At 53.3% G+C, this 17,297-nt stretch overlaps 1 protein-coding gene across 3 annotated transcripts in view; it reads right to left on the minus strand.

The window, feature by feature from the left end:
* DSCAM (DS cell adhesion molecule) overlaps nucleotides 1-15,962 on the minus strand; it is a 647,956-nt gene extending 631,994 nt beyond the window's left edge. Inside the window, exon 1 of one of the 3 annotated variants that reach the window (XM_056119325.1) lies at nucleotides 15,520-15,921. In XM_056119325.1, the coding sequence (XP_055975300.1) occupies nucleotides 15,520-15,562 (43 nt within the window). In that variant the 5' untranslated portion in view covers nucleotides 15,563-15,921. Of the gene's footprint in view, nucleotides 1-15,519 lie in introns of all 3 variants that reach the window. The other 2 variants (XM_056119326.1, XM_056119327.1) reach the window with 2 other exon arrangements.
* Nucleotides 15,963-17,297: the final 1,335 nt, after the last annotated feature.

The raw sequence follows: 17,297 nt of genomic DNA on the forward strand, positions 1-17,297 counted from the left end.
TATTTTAGTTCAAAGAATCAAGGACACAATGTTTTGAAAGGAGCATCTGCCAATAAAATCTGCCCCCGATTTTTCTTAAACACGTGACAAATGCATACATGTCCTTATTTGCCATTTCAAGCTTAGTGAGAAGTCAGGGTGACATCACCCAGCTTATATGATAAACACTGTTCACTTAGGGTTATTGTCTTAAAGAAGCTAATTAAAGTAAAAAAATCACAAAGAGCAATGGGACCTGGAATGACTTCTCCCTGGAAGGAGCTTCACACTAGCATGGACCCTACAAATATCCCCCTTGCTGGGTCCTGCCTGTGAGCCCTGGCCGGTCTCCTAAGCATATTCTACAGACTACCCTGGGCACTTTCCTGTGACCCATCTCCGGCTTGGAGCAACACGGTTCTGTTTAGCTCTCAGAGGCCCAGCTACTCCAGAGAGACAGTGCTGTGTTTAGACTCTTGCTGTGCACACAGCTGACCTTGGTTCAGTCCCCACCACCATACATAGTCCCCTAAAATCAGCCAGGGGTGATCCCAGAGCACAAATGGGAATGGCCCCCAAACCACAAACAAAGCTACGGACAAGGAAGGAGTCCATGGGAGAAAATACAAGGAACTGATCCATCAACAAAGCACGTGCAACCAGGAACCAGGGATAGCACGGAGGCCGGGCCACAGATACACACAAGCAAATCTTAGGTGCACGCTGTGTCTACTGGTATCCAACATGTGTAGCCAACAAAACCTCAATGAAAGGTCCTCCCGGGAGACTCCTCTCTTAAGGAGCATGATAATGGGCACTGGAGCAGAAAAGACCAGATCTTTCAAAGAAGCCCCAAAGCAAAGCTTCACAAGAGGGAGTATCTGGGCAAAGTTGGCAAGAACAGGGCGTCAGCACTAGGTGTCTGGTCTTGAATCTCAGTCGACCTCCTAGTCACAGGCACCCATGACACAGAAACTATCACATACACTTAGCAGGTGATCATAACCACAGCATCTAGCCTTGATTGGGATTAGACCAGGGCAAAGCAGAGAAGAAAAGGTGATAGGCCAATAATGCTGAACTTCATGTAATTGGACCTTCCTACCAAGGAACAGTTGTCCTGCTCTTCCTTTCTAATGCCACTGGACACCTGGCGTTCCCCTACCAGGTTTCTTTATTATCCCACCTACAAGAGAGATCACTGAGCTAGTTCCTCTTCCTCTGACTGGTGTCACTCAGCATGATACTCTCCTGGTCCAACCGTGGAGCTCCTGTGAACTTTCTCGTTGGTGTCCGACCACCCACCCAGTCAGGGGTAGGGCAGATCCTTTGCACACAAGGGTTTTTCCTGCGGGGAGCGGGAAGCTTCTTACTGGCTCCTAGTAAGAACTCAGCTTCCCAGGAATATCCCAGCCCCGCAATGCCGGGCTCCACGGCGGGCAGAAAGAGATAGCCCACAGACAGACCATCTGAACTCTGAGTTGGACCAGCTTCCCAGTGGGGTCAGGGCCATGCAGCGGGTATGGAAAGAGGACAAAGGGACACCAACATATTAGGCCTGAAACAAAAGTAGATGTTCTTCCCTGTTTCCCTGTCGCCTCTTCCCTCTCTGTCTCAGCCCACCTGCCTGCAAACCCCTGGCTGGCTATGACTTTGGGGCAGCTGTGTCCTCCTGCACCTTGCCACGCTTCCTGTCATCCAAGAGGGGAGTGAGGAAGAGATGGAAGTAGTCCCTTCCCCCCTGACATTTGCCTCACTGGGACAGCCACTCTCATGCTGCGGGCATTACATACCACAGATGTCTCCAGTGTGTTCTACCCCATCACTTCACCTGTGACAGGGTGAGAGGAAGAATGAGGACTCTTCTGACAATGAACAAAAATGGGGGTGAGGTTGATGGAGTGAGATCCCTATAGACAGAACAACCAACCACGGACCAAAGTTTTCCCACACAACAAATATCTAGACCACCTCTAGGTCAACTTTTCAGTATCCACATTGCTATATAATTATCCATCAAGCTTATTGTAAAACAGTAAAACAGCAGCCACTGAAGATGTAATAGTCATTGATTTGCATGAGTCATAACATACAGGCACACGTCTAGTGATTAATCATTCTACTGCTTTCCGCTAATATGTCAAGGTACCATAGAGTGCTAACTTGGGTTCTACCCACCTGAATAATTTATGTGAGAGGAATTCTATTCCATAAAGAGCATTTCTCATTTTTTTACACGTTTTTCTTTCGCTAGCCACCAGGCTATCAATGATCACCTCAGGAGTGATCAGTAACCATGGCAAGCGTCTCTGTGCTGCCAAGCTCCCGCGTTTGATAGGAGAGCCTGTTGGTACTCTTGTTGGAAGTCTTCAGCTCAGTGTGGAAGTCTCACAAGTAATATTACTAAGCATTGTATTTCTACCCTGGCAGCTACAAATCCGTTATTAAAAATGCTCTACCACTGATATTAAGAAATAAACACTGTAATTAAGCAGACTGGGATTTGGAGTTTGGGGTGTCCAATGGGAGCCTGAGATCCAATCACACCACAGTGGGTCTAACTGTTGGAGGAGAAATGAATCTCAAGTTTCTCCAAGGAGAAAGCATGTTTACTCAAAAGTTTCCACAATACAGCTCAGCTCCTTGGTGTAGGGTGGGGTGGGGAGAAGGGATGAATTATACTAACAGAGAATTGTAGGGGCTCTAATTATCTTTCTACTCTGCCTCTGCCTTGGGATATGATGGCAGGCAAATCCCCATCATCCTGACGTATATCCAAGGCATGAATAGGACTCGTGAGAAGGATCAGGCACTGTTCAGTGTCAGGAAGATTATCTGTGGCCATCAGCCCCTTCAACTGACATGGCTCTACATGTATGGTCTAGACTCTGGCAGGCAGCAGCCAGCCGACCGCAGCATGCAGCAACACTGAGTCTGACCTAGCCAGGGTGACTGCCACACCAGTCCCACAAGGCACAGAAGACCTCTTGGACCCCGAGCCAAGAGGCATTACTGGGAGATGTTTGTACACTGTAGTTTGGCAGAATAATCAAATTATTGGCACCTTAGAGGATCAAAAAGACTGTATCCATGGACCAAATGTGAACAAAGAGCATCACCTCCTTTCTGAGTGCAAACAGGCTGAACTCTGGTTCCTGGTTCTTGGTTTGAATGTTTTCACAAGAGGGCATTCAAGTACATTCAATTCACCAGCTTCCCCACTTCTTGGGGTGTCTAATTTCTTGCTTTCACTCTCTACTGTCTCCTCTCTCATCTTTTTTCTTCTCAATTTCTCCATCCCTCTCTCACACTACCTTCTCATATTTCCTAAATAAAACTATTTTAATTTTTTAAAAAGATGCATAGACATATATCATGAAAACTACTTAAGAAAGAGATAGAAGATAACTTAAGAAAATTGAAGAACATTTTATGTTAATGTATTAGAAGATCAGTATTGTCAAAACTATCACGCTACTTAAATTGTTATATAGATTCAATGCTGGAGTGATAGCACAGCAGTAGGGCGTTTGCCTTGTGTGCAGCCAGCCCGGCCGAGCCAGGTTTGATTTCTCCGCACCTCTCGGAGAGCCCAACAAGCTACCGAGAGTATCTCGCCCATACGGAAAAGCCTGGCAAGCTGCCCGTGGTGTATTCAACATGCCAAACACAGTAACGACAAGTCTCAAAATGGAGATCTTACTGGGCCCACTCGAGCAAATCAATGAACAACGGGAGGATAGTGTTATAGTAGATTCAATGCAATCCCCATTCAAAGTGTCACAGCATTCTTCAAGGCCTTAGAATGGTCATGTTCTAAGAAAGTTTGTATGGTATAAAGAAACCTGGATAGCCAGTCAGACTAAGAAATAAGAAATTTGGAGGTACCTCATTACCTAACTTGAAAATATACTATAGAGTTATAGTAATCAACATAGCATGGCACTGGAATTAAGTTGTACTCTCTGACTAATAGATCAAAATAAAGTATCCAAAGACAAAATCCGACATGTGGACAACTACTTTTGACAAAGATGCTAGGTACCTAAAGTAGAGTAAAGATAGTAGCCTCCTCAAGAAATGGTCTTGGAAAAAATAGATAAGCACATGATTTATTTAAAAAAAAAGTAAAATTGAAGGGACAGAGCAATAGTCAGTGGGTAAGGCACTTGCCTTGCAACACAGCTAACTCAGCTTTGATTCCCAGCATTCCCATATAATCCCCCAAGCACAGTCAGGAGTGATTCCTAAGTGCAGAGCCAGAAAGTAACCCCTGTGCACCACCAGGTGTGATCTCAAAACAATGACAAAAAAGTTAAATTGGATCCATATCTTACACTTTAGATAAAGTTAAATTGAAAATTGATCAAATCCCTTGAGATCAGACTAGAATCTGTAAAATACACTGAGAAGATATAGGCAAAATTCTCCAAGATTTGGACCTCAAACGTGTTCTCAATGGTATTATTCCATTGGCAAAAGCAACAGAAAAAAAAAAATAGGACAGCAATAAATTAAGGAGTTTCCGCATGGCCAAAGAAATATGTGCTAAAACTAAAAGATACCCAGCTGAATAGGAGAAAACATTTGCACTCAACACATCACATAAAGGGTTACTGTTCAAGATATATAATGAACTCACAAAGATGGACAACAACAACAACAACAAACCTTGTAAGAGAAAGGAAATGAACAGACACTTTTCTGAAAAAAAAACAAATGGAAAGCAAATAGGCACATGAAAAGTGTCCACCATATTCCGAGACTGACACCCAAGGACAGTAGACACAAGGGCCAGGAATATAGCCCTATAGTTGGAAGCCTGTCTCATGAGCTGGGGAAGAAAGCAGCTAGAATAGAAGTGGGATCGCTAAGACAATGATGGTTGGAGGGATCATTCAGGATGGGAGATGTGCGCTGAAAGTAGATAAAGGACCAAACACAATAGCCTCTCAGTATCTATATTGCAAACCACTAATGCCCAGAAGTAGAGAGAGAGTATGGGGGAAATTGTCAGCCATGGAGGCAGGGGGAAGGTTGGAGAAGGGGGGTATATTGGGGACATTGGTGGTAGAGGATGTGCACTGGGGGAGAGATGGGTGTTTGATCACTGTATGACTGAAATTCAAACATGAATGCTTTGTAACTGTATCTCACAGTGATTCTTTTTTTAAAAAAAAATGTTCATTATATCTTATTAGGGAAATCTAGGTCAAGATGCCAGTGAGCTATCACCTTACACAGATGTGAGAATGACACATATCAGAAAACCTGAAACCCATCTGTGTTGGTGGGGATGTGGTGAGGAGGAACTCTCATTCACTGCTTGTAAGTGTGTTCTGGTTCAATCCTATAGGAAAGAACCATAAAAGTAAAAATAGACTTGCCTACCCAACAGCTCTACTTCTTGGTACCTACCACCAAGACACAAAGACATTCATTCAGCAGAACATATTCACACCATTGTTCACTGCAGCACTCAGGCATGGAATGAGATCAGGTATCCAGTGACAGAGGAGTGGATTATGAAGGTGTGGTGTAAATGCACAACAGAACATCATGAACTGCAAGGAACGAGGAAATCCTGCAACTAGCTGCAACTTGGATTGACCTGGAGGATCTCATGCCTTGTGAAGTAAGTCAGGAGAAGGACAAAACCTAGATCATCTCATTCTCCTGTGAAATAGAGGAAACAGGCCAAGGGGATTCAAATTATCAAAGGGCAATACCTAGATTACCCTCCACTGAAGGAAAGAAATGATGGGGGCTGGGGAGGGGAGTAGAAAGAGGTTATTAGGAGATCACAGGAACTGAAGTCCGGAGTCAGTGGCCCCAGAGATACATCAGTGGTGTAGAGTGTGACATATCCACGTATCCAAACCACAGAGCTAACAACACTGTCAGTATGAAAGCTAAACTACAATAACCAAACTCAAAAATATGCTTGCTAAGGAGGCAGGCTGGGGGATGGGAGGGAATGGGGGGACACAGGTGGAGGTAAGTGAATACTGGTGATGGGATTGGTGTTGAAAACACTTCATGTCTGAAACTCAACTATAACTTTGTAAATCACAGTGCCTTAATAAAATTAAATTAAAAATTTATTTGCTTTTTTTGGGGGGGTCACACCCGGCGATGCACAGGAGTTACTCCTGGTTCATGCACTCAGGAATTACTCCTGGCAGTGCTCGGGGGACCATATGGGATGCTGGGAATCAAACCTAGGTCGGCTGCGTGCAAGGCAAACACCCTACCTGCTGTGCTATTGCTCCAGCCCCTAAATTTGCTCGAGCGGGCCCAGTAACGTCTCCATTGGAGACTTTGTTGTTACTGTGTTTGGCATATCAAATACTCTCGGTAGCTTGCCGGGCTCTCCGAGAGGGGCGGAGGAATCGAACTCGGGTCGGCCATGTTGGCCGCTTGTAAGGCAAACGCCCTACTGCTGTGCTATTACTCCAGCCCCAGCCCCTAAATAAAAATTTTAAAATGCAGATGGGATATGGATATAATCCAAATGTCTAAGGACAGATGAACAAATAAAGAAGTCATGGCCTACATACACAATGGAATATTATGCAGCTGTCAGAGGAGATGAGACCAGGGACCAGAGAGACAGCACAGCAGGCATAGCACTTGTCTTATTACACGTGTCCAACTGAGTTTGATCCCCAAGCACCTGCCAGGTGCTGAGCCCGCCAGGAGTGATCCATGAGAGCAGAGATCGGGTGAGCCCCGAGAATGGCCATGTGTGATCCAAAACAAAACAAAGCGATGAGATCTTATAGTCTGCTGCAGTGGGGTTGGAACTGAGGCATCACGTCAAGTGACAGAAGTCAGTGACAGAAGGACCAAAGCCAGATGATCTCATCTGTGGCCTGCCAAGAACAAGACAAGGGAGCAGACATAACCTGGGATCGAGATTCCAAAATCCAGGTGACCGGACAGTGGGGACAGCATGGAGAGGAGGACCAGGGAGGCTAGAGGGACAGTTCTGGATGGGACTGGGCTCTTCGGTGCTGGTGAGATGCCGGAACTTTGAACATCAAGAACCATAAATGTTAATACTACTACAACCAATCTACCTAAACTAAAACAAGAACAAAATTCAAATCAAATAATTTTTATTAAGGGCAACATTCAGATGACTTGGGGCTGGAGCGATAACACAGCAGGTAGGGCTTTTGCCTTGCATGCAGCCGACCCAGGTTTAATCCCCAGCATCCCATATAGTCCCCTGAGCACCACCAGGAGTAATTCCTGAGTGCAGAACCAGGAGTAACCCCTGTGCATCGCCAGGTGTGACCCAAAAAGCGCCCCCCCCAAAAAAAAGTTCAGATGACTCAAAGGCAGCAATAAAATCCTCCACACTACCTTCTGCCTTCCCACCCACAGCCCGAGGAGGCTGGCTATGAATCAGCCAGCTTTCCAAATGCTTCAGCCTCAGACCAAAGGCCAACACCCATCACGGTGGGGTGGCGTGCTCTGCAGGTCAACACTGACCTCGGTCCAGATTTTCTCTTCACACCTTTCAGTTTGGAGGCCATCTCTGGCTGTGACCATGGCATCCTCCTGCCTCTGTCCTTGAAGGTCACTTGTGGCTGGGGTGCCAGAACTCAGGCCTGGGTGGTGGGTCACATGCCAGGCAAGAACCTTACCCCTGGCCTAGCTCTCTGGCCCTATCCAGACAGTCAACCTGGAAGCCAGCGGTGTTTTCAAAGTGGAGGACCCTGCTCTTAGAGAAAGACGTGACCCGTTAGAAGTGGGTGGGGTGGGGGAGGGAGGAAGGAATGTGTCCGGGAGAGAAGAAGCAGCAGGAGGAAGAGAGGCCCCGCCTGAGTGTCGGGACCCTGATCACACGGAAAACGCCAGCCACCACATTGAGTTCCAAAACCCAAAAACGGGTCAACTCAGACGTCTGAACTGCTTGCAAACTCCTCACCTGCTCCTTCTCTCGTCAGCACTCTCCTCCACACATGCGGTCAGCCTTTCCGACCCTGCTTTTCTGTGGCGGAGCATCCTCAAGAAAGGTCTTGCAGGGGCTGGAGCAATAGTATAGCAGGGAGGTTTGCCTTGCACACAGCTGACCGGGGTTCGGTTCCCAGCATCCCATATGGTCCCCCGAGCACCACCAGGAGTAATTCCTGAGTGCAGAGCCAGGAGGAACCCCTGTGCATCACCGGGTGTGACCCAAAAAGCAACAAAGCAAAAACAAATAATCCTTCTCCCTGGTGGCCACATCATGGGGGGCAGCGCCGGGAACCCATGGTCCCAACTCCACCTTCTGTTCACATGTATCCCAACACGCTCTACACACCAGACATGGGTGACGGGCAAGTGGCAGGTCGGCGGGCAGATGAGCCCATATGCACGCTGCTTACACGCCTCCCAAACCTGACACAGATGTCGGCCCAGAGAGCTGTTCTAGAATATTCTGCAGGCTCCCAAGTGATCCCTCCATATCTCCACAGCCTCGATATGCCCTGCCCCTCCCCCGAAGAGTCTGTGCAGGGCAGGAGGGGAGGGAACAGGAATGCCACTGCAGCTTGGGGGCGATGGCCCAGGTCTTCTCCGGCAGCTTTCTCAACTGCCTGCCGCAGTGAGAAGCAGCTTTCTATAAATAGGACTGCTGGCTCACTCTCAGATCTTACTCACTGTCTTCAACGTAAAAATAACTTAAATAAGGATGCAGGCAAGATTCATTAATCCCTGTCACTCTAACTCTCCCGGGAGCCGCTGTTTTCTGGTCCTTTCCTCCGCATAGAACTTGCCAAGCCCCACCCCCCTAAGGTGTGACAGCCGTGAACATAATCCAGGGCTCAGCCACCAAGACACTCAAGCCCACTGAATGGCTGAGGAAAAATCACAAGGATGGATCCACGCGGAACCCGGACAGAGCCCCCAGAAATCAGAAGGAGCTAAACACCACCTCTGTTCATAAGCAAATCACACCTAACTTGATCCTTTCCATGAAAACCAACATTTCTCAATGAGGAAAACACAATCCTGTCTTAGGACTTTGATGAAGGAACCAAGTTTTGCATTTGATTCTGCTACTCAATAAGAAAAACAAAGAGGAAGAAAAGTCTAGAAATCAATGACATTCTGAAGAAAACAGGAGTATGATCTTTTTTATCTTAAAAAAAAAATACTGGGAGACTCTTTGGTGAAGAAATAGATTTCTAGAAGCCCTGAGGAGAATCAGGCCAGGTCTGACATCTCTGGTTTTCAGGATGTGATGCACGTCCTCAGGGGTGCTGAGAGAGAGAGAGAGAGAGAGAGAAAGAGAGAGAGGGAGCAAGAGAGGGGGAGAGAGAGAGAGGGAGAGACAGAGGGAGCGAGAGAGGGGGAGAGAAAGGAGAGAGAGAGAGCTCTGACATTACTGCTGAAAAAGAGAAGCTTTCAGACCCACTCTGCAGTCTGCAGGTCAGGCTGGGAGGGGAGAAACTGAGGCACCCCTCATGCCCTGTAGCTTACAGTACGAGAGGCAAACACAAATGCAGCCAGGAAAGCTAGAAGGGATCGGTCTGTAGAGAGCACAGTGGGCAGGGCACTCGCCTGCCTGTAGCTGACCGGACTGGACCCCCCCATAGGGTTCCCTGACCCCACCAGAAGGGGTCCCTGCATACAGCGCCAGGAGCCAGCCCTGAGGAGTGCCAGATAGGGCCCCCAACAGACAAAAGTACGAATCTTTTTTTAAGAAACGGGGATCGGATGGGAGAGGGGGAGAGCCTGCCCCTCCTCTTGTCTCTTTACCCCCTGAGTCAGGGACAGTGAACAGAGCCACTCTGCAGAGCTCTAAAGCCCTCGCATGTCACAGCACCCTGACCAGTTGACCACCACCCAGTGGAGGAGGCGACCCCAAATAATCCCAGTCCCCCTCCCTGCCACGCACAGCACAGGGGAGCATCCCAGGGCGTCGGTTCTTGTTCTTTGTTGGGGGGTTGGTAGTGGTGCTCAGGACTGATTCCTGTTTTTGTGCTGCGGAGTCACCCTGGAGATGCTCAGGGAACTCTGTGGTGCTAAGAATGGAACCAGGGTCATACTGCTGAAAAAGAGGTGAGCACTGTGCATGGAGCCAGGGCCAGCCGCATGCAAGGCAAGCACTGTGCATGGAGTTGGGGCCAGCCGCATGCAAGGTGAGCACTGTACACGGAGCCAGGGCCAGCCACATGCAAGATGAGCACCATGCATTGAGGCAGAGCCAGCTGCATGCAAGGTGAGCACTGTGCACAGAGCCAAGGCCAGCCACATGCAAGGCAGCACCTTCCCTACTGTCCTATCTCTCTGCCAGCAGGGCAGTGCTAGGGTCTAACCTTTCTGAACTGAGTCCTTCCAAACATCTGTGGCAGCAACACTCCCCCCACCCCCAACCCAAAGCCTGGGCAGTGTCTGTCTGCAGCTGCTGGTGGTGTTTCCTTCTTGGAACCTTGGGGGATGGTGTGTGACCCCTCCCCCAGAAGTCCCTGAAGTTCCCTTCAGCCTGGGTGTTCACAAGAGCACAGTGGTGGGTAGGATGGTATCACTGGAACCTTCCATCCTGGCTGCTTTATCTTACCCCAGAATTCAGCCCAGGGAAATGCGACTTTGACTCTGGGGGAGGTCTTTTCCGAGCAGCAGAGGAGACCAATCCTGGAAGGAAGGACCGGGAGAGGAAGGGGGAGACCGTCTGGGCCCAGCTATCTGGGAAGTGAAGGGTTAAGCCCTGCCCAGGTGAGCTGGTGAGCTGGGGTACCAGGGGGAGCCCCTGATCCCGGCTCCCAGCGCCCAGAGGAGGGAGCTAGTGGCTCTGGTTTCCTCCAGAAATGACACAGGAAGGTCAGCCCAACCACTGCTCGATGCTTGGGGCTGCCCCGGGGGCCTTGGTGGCCCGACTCCCCTGCCCAGTGGGAAGGAGGTTTACAAATGCCTCCTCAGCACCGCGCCCCGCCCTGCCCTTCCTCTTTTCTTCCTCTGCATCTTCTAGATTTCCAAATATTGCCAGGAAACCAGTGCTCCCTGGGTGGGCTGGGAACAAAACACCCCGAGCGCGTGGGGGGGGGGGGGGGCTGCCAGCACCTCTGGGGGCTTCCCCAGAGGCAGGGTCTCTGGGAAGAGGCTGCCTGGGTTCCAGAAGCTGAGCCCAGCCGGAGGCTCCCCTCCAGGCATGGAGCAGCTCTGCTGAACGCCCGCCCGGCGTGGTGGCCGGGCCTCTGCCGCCCACTAGTGTCCCCAGGCAGAGGTACAGTCAGCAGGCAGGTAGCAGCACCCCCTCGGGCTCCCCGGCTAGGACTGAGCGGGCCCCCGCAGCAGTGGGCAGCACAGATGGGGAGGTGGGGGTGGCCCGAAGCCAGAAGGCCCCGCGGGGACACGGCTGGAGCCCAGGGCCCAGGGAGGGCTGCATTCCAAAGCAGAGCCCGCAGGCAGACCTCAGACCAAGTGGCCGGGATTTTACTGTCCCCAAGAGAATACCCAGGCTCCTCCCCAATCTCATTGGACGATTCGGTGAAATTTGGGATGCTTTTGTGAAATGTGATTGCCATCAATTTTGCAAATGCGAAATCCCTAATTTGCTTTTCAGATCAAAATGTCAACGCCCTCCCAGCATCCACAGGTAGGTCTCGCCATCAGATGAGTATCTCCGTGTCTCTGTCTCTGCGCCCCCCGCCCCCCACCTCCGGCTTCACCGCACAGTGATGCCGAGTCTCCTCGAGACACACTAGCACACACCCCGGCCCGCAGCCCGGCACATCTGTGATAAAACACTCTGACAGCTGCCCGGAGACCCAGGGACCAAGACAGACCGTTTTCTTTTTTTAGACAAGCCACTCCCCCTGCAGGGGGCTGCCTGAACCCTCATCCGGACTTCCCAGCTCTCCAGACAACAGTGGGCTGTAGTCACACCCCCGAGGGGCATCCAGCAGTGCACACAAGAGATGGCGACAGGCTGGTATTTAGCAAAGGTCGGCCCGGCATTCTGGGTGCCTGCAGAGGCCTAGGGCTGGGGCCTGAGCGACCCCGAGATGTTAGACGTCCCCTAAAATCCAAGGCTAGGACTCCAATCTGCATCCGGAACCCAGGGGAGGTGGGGGAGGGGAGGAAGGCCCGACATTATTCGCCTGACAACGTTTTTCACTTTCAGACATTCGACACAAATTCAATGACAATCATCCCCAAGTCCTCAAGGTGCCCGGAGCGGACAAAGCTCCATTTCTCCAATAAAATGAAACCCCAAGTTGATGGCATCCGATTCCCAGGGGAGAGGCTCCCACAAAGACACCCCCTCCCCAGCTGGGACCCAGGCACGCGGCCCCTCCCCCCAGCCGAGCACCTTGGTCTCCCCTAAAATGGCCCAGCTGCCATGGTTCCCGAGAAGATCATGTGAAGGACACGTGCCAGCCCGAGAGTCGCAGGGAGGCTGGAAAACGGATGCTCTGGATTCTGTTTCCCGAGGGGCCTCCACTGCTTCCCACCACCCGCCTAGAAGGGGCAGCTCAGGGGGGCAGGCAGCACAGGTGAGGGTGAGAAAACAGGGAGCCTCCAAATGCCCCGAGGAGTGGACAGGCTCAGGGCGGATGTCCATCTCTGGGAGCTGGGCTCAAGGCTCCTTTGGGTATTTCAGTTTCCAGAGGAGCACAGAGCAAGGAGTCGGTCCCTGGCCCTGGCTGCCCCTGATGAGGTGAGGTCATTCATTCACTACGTCCCTTTCTCTCCCCTGGGTGACACTGCCTGCCTGCCTGCGGCCTGCCCAGCACTGGACTCTCCTGGAGAAAGACCAGGGAGAAGGCAGGCCTGTGAGGGGGCGGGGCTTCTAGTACCTCAAAATAGCAAAGAGCACCCCCAAAAACGCACAATTGTTTACACATGTGTGGCAGACATTTTGGTGGAGGTCCAGTCCAGGCGATCAGGAATTCCTAGCTCCGGTTCCAACGTCAGGCAGGACTCACTCCAAATTAAGGCCGACCAACAGCCAGCGCTGTGTAAACCTCAATTCTGCTTTTGAAAACATGTCTCCCCGAGTGAAGGAGGAGGCCCTTTCAGCACGCGATTCTGAAGCGCGGTCTTATGAACTGAGAATATGAACAGGCACTAATTTCCTCTGGACACCAGTATATGGTGTTCCATCCTTGGCATATGGGGGGCATTAGACATTACACCATCAAAAACTATGGAAAGCTGTCTCCCCTCCCCGCTGCCCAAACAGCTCTCCTGTCAGGCTCTCTCTCTCTCCCAACTGATCCTATAGAAAGGGTCACTTTTATGTAAGAGTCCCATGGCACAGAATCAGAACATACGATACAACCATGCAAATATGCATTTGCAGGGACCATCTCTCCCTGACATTGTAAAATCCACAGTCTGCACCTCGGTGATGAACATGACCATCAATCAGCTCCAAAGGGACTGAGAACGGCACACTGACCCCGCCCCCGCCCCCCTCCGAGCCCGGCCAAGGGACACAGACCTGGTTTATATAACAAGAAGAGATTGCTGTGTTTTAGATGATTTTCCCATTAAATATGCTTTTATCATTTTCTTAGCAGGAAAATGATTTTTTTTAAATAACACACATACAGAACATCTCCATATCAGGCTGTACCAGAAATTCTTGCGTGCTATTTTTATCATGTGTAACTGTGAAATTGCAAAAAAAAAAAAATGCTGATTGACAAGGCGATGTCCTGGCTCTTTCGTCATCCCGAGGCGTCCACCCCAAGCCGGGTGGGCATGACACTCCATCTCACCAGCGAGGCCTTCTGGGAGCATCCCCAGAGGCCACCCTGCAAGGTGAGCTAGGCCTGAATGCTTCAGCTGTAGAAGCAATTTTCTAGGCATGGCAATGGCCCAGCGGCCTCCCAGCTCCCCACACTTGCTAAAACAGGGCTCCCCTCTCCCCGCGCCCCTGACACAGCTTTCAGAGGGGTGCTGCGGAGAAGCTGAGTGCCCCTGGGAAAGATGGGTGTCCTGTGGGAACTTGGGCCATGGCAAGGAAATCTGGGGATGAAAGTTCGGAACACTTGCTGGCGGCTCTGGGGGAGAGCTGGGGGTCATTTCCCTGCCCATTTCCGGAGCACCCCCTCCTCCCTCAGACACCTTGGCTCAGCCATTTGTTTTTCAATGGGCCCAGCCTCTAGCCTGCGCTGCGTGGAGGGAGAGATTCCTTAAATAGGCTCTGGGTAGGCAAGGCAGGGAGAGCCCAGGGCTGTTGCTGCTGCTGCTGCATCTTCTAGGAAAATCTCCGCACCTGCCCCGGATGGCTGTGGGTTTCTGGCATTTTCTCCAAGGGCCACACACTGCCCCCTCTCCCCTCCACCTCCACCCCCACCCCCTCCTCTGTCTCTGGGAAGAGAATTCTGCTTGATGGTTTCATTTTAGCTGCCAGCCAGTCACACATTTTCGTGATGCAGAGATCTGAACAGGGAACTGAAACCGTAGCTGCTCGCAGGCAATGCCAAACGCTGCCGACTTCCTCTCGCACCCGCCTAGGGGGAAGCCATTCATACATGTAAGTTCATATTTACGCGGTGGCGGGGGCAGGAGAAGCCGGCTGCGGGCACACTCACTCATTGCGCCTGACTCACCGAACAGCAGGGGCTTTGCAAAGACCCAGGCAGGGAGCCTTGCAGAAGAGAGGATTCAGGGGTAGGTAGGGAGGAAGGAAGGCAATGCCAGCCTCGGCACCCACCCCGTCAAATTTTTTTTTACAACTGTACAGGTGTTTTTTTAAAAAAATGTGTTCACATTCCAGATGATGTAATGCTTATCAATGCATATTGTTCCATAAATGAAGAAGTGGATACTACCCCCCCCCCAAAAAAAACCGGGAAGGGGTGGGTGGGGGGTTGTAGAGTTGAAAGGACAGATGTTCCTAAGGACTGCCTTAGATAATTTCTGCCCGAGATCAAGTGCAGCAGATTTCTGATCAGGTGTAGAAAGCCCAGGAAGCCTTGAGTCCGGAGGCAAATTCTCTTAATTGACCTTCCACCTGCCGGCCCTTGGCATGGCGTGTCCTCTGAGGGTGGATGCATGCAAGTGGTGATATGGCCTTCCCATCCACCCCTCCGCAACACACACACACACACACACACACACACACACACACACACACACACCCTGCACCCCCCAAAAAACCTGGTTTATTCCGGATGAGACAGCTGCCTAGGACAGGAGTTAGGCGCCAATCTGTCACTTTGCTAGGTAAGCTCCTTTAAATGATTACAGAGCAATTTTTCCACCCGGGGCCTCCTTCCCCGATGCCTCGCCTCCCCCGAAAGAAATTAAAATGTTCTGTCTATTTTTGAAACCCAAGCATGGGGAAAAAAATATAAACACAGATAAGGAGGGGAAAGGGAGAGACTCCAATGGGGAGATGCATCCAGCACCCCCCCACCACCATCCACCACCACCACCACCGCCGCCGCCGCCGCCGCCGCCGCCGCCACCGCACACCCCAACATACACACACACGCGCGCGCACATACACACACGCGCACACACACATACGCACACGCACACGCCAGGTCCATGCCAGCCGTGCAACGGATCCCGACCGCCAAGGCTCACCATTCGCGAAGCTCTGGAACAAGGAGAGGGCCAGTATCCACATGCCCCTGTGTGCCCCGGCCTCCCGCCAGCGACGCGCCGGCCTCGCCCCCCGCGCTGCGCCCGGCCCGGCCGCCCGCGCGCCACCTGCCCGCCGCCCGGTCCCGGGGCTGCGCGGGCACCTGCTCCCGGGCGCCGCGCCCCCCGCTGCGGCCAGCGCGGGCCTGCGGGGCTGCAGCCCAGGTGCGCCGCGGGCTCAGGGGGCCGCCGGCAGGTCGGCAGGTGCGCAGAGCCGCCCGCGCGGGCCTGAGCTCATCCCGGGCGCGCCCCGCAGCGAGCGCGCAGCCTCAGCCCCCGGCGCCGGGCGCGCTCATCTTCCCTGCCCGCGGCCCGGGTGGCGCGGGGCGGCGGCGGCGGCGGCGGTGGCGGGGACCCCTCCCCTGCCTCTGGCCGCTGGGGCGCTCTGCAGTCTTCCAGCGGCCGCCGAGAGGGGCGGCGGGCGGGCGGGAGCGGGGCGCGCGCGGCCCCCGCGCAGTCACGCACGGGCGCCCGGCGGGCTCGTGTCCACGCAGCGCGGGCCGCGGGGCCGGGCCGGGGGCCGGGTGCCCGCGCGAGGGGCGCGCGGCGGCGGCGGCGGCCCCGGCGCTCGCGGGCTGGCGGCGGGGGGCGCGGAGCCCCGGCGGCGGCGGGCACCGGCTAATTGGCGCTGGGCTCGAAGGCGGCGGCGGCGGCGGCGGCGGCGGCTCGGGCTCGGGAATGGCCAAACGGCGCACGCACCCGCCCCGGGGAAGGCTCGCGCATTGAATCACTCCGGCGGCACCGCGCTCTCCCGCACAACTGCGGGAGGCGCTCCTGCCAGGCGCCTCTGCGCGCGGCGGCCGGCGCTCACATGCAAATCGGAGCGGGCTCCAGGGGGCGGGGGGCGTCCGCCCAGCTCCCCTTCACTTGGCAGAGGGGCCGGCTGGCCTTGGGGACCCCGGACGGCGCTGACAGGCAGGACCCCCCTCCCACCCCCACCCAGGGCTGGGAAGGGGCATGGGGGGGCAGTGGTGGAGGAGGGACGAGTGTGGGGGTCTCAGGGGCAGTGAGCCTGCTTCCCGGGGAGTGTCCGCTGTCTGTCTCCTGGGGCCCCCCCGGTTGTACATCTCTCAAGGGGAACCAGCGCAAACCCACGGGCACAGCAAATGGTGAAGCAGAAACAAAATGGTGTTTTACCAGCGCCGGGCACAAGATGGCCAGGCCCGTGCACGGGGTCCAGCTGAGCTGGTGAGGCTGCCCCTCCTGCCAGGCTCTGCAGCTGCAGGTGGTCACGTGCCGCCGCCCACTCAGGACAGCAGGCCCGGCCTTGCCCTGCCACCCGCCCCAAGGCACCAGCCGGAGGCTTTACAGACAGGGCTGGGGGGCACTCCGACGCCCCCAGCACTGGGCGGGCAGGGGGCAGGGGATAGGTCCTCTCCACCTGCCCGTACCCCCTCACCCCTCCGTTCTCCCATTGACAAATTTCCAGCCCCGCCCTGCAGCTCAGAGCTGCACTCATCAGAGGTGGATGCGTGCAGCCGTGCCAAGCCCTGGGGTTCCCGGGTGCACAGCCCACCATCAGCACCAGGGGGGCTCTGTGTGGTATGTTTGGGGGTCTGGGGCCACACCTGGTGGTGCTCAGGCTGACTCCAGGCGGGGTTCTGGGGCCCATCCATCTGTGGTGACGGGGCTGGAACCCGGGTTGAAGGCGTGCAAAGACAGCACCTCAGCTGCCGGCATTTCTCGGGTTCCAGTCCTGCGTGTCACCTGACCGGGGAGCT

This window comes from Sorex fumeus, unplaced genomic scaffold (genome assembly GCF_029834395.1).
Source record: "Sorex fumeus unplaced genomic scaffold, SorFum_2.1 ptg000041l, whole genome shotgun sequence".
Taxonomy (NCBI): domain Eukaryota; kingdom Metazoa; phylum Chordata; class Mammalia; order Eulipotyphla; family Soricidae; genus Sorex; species Sorex fumeus.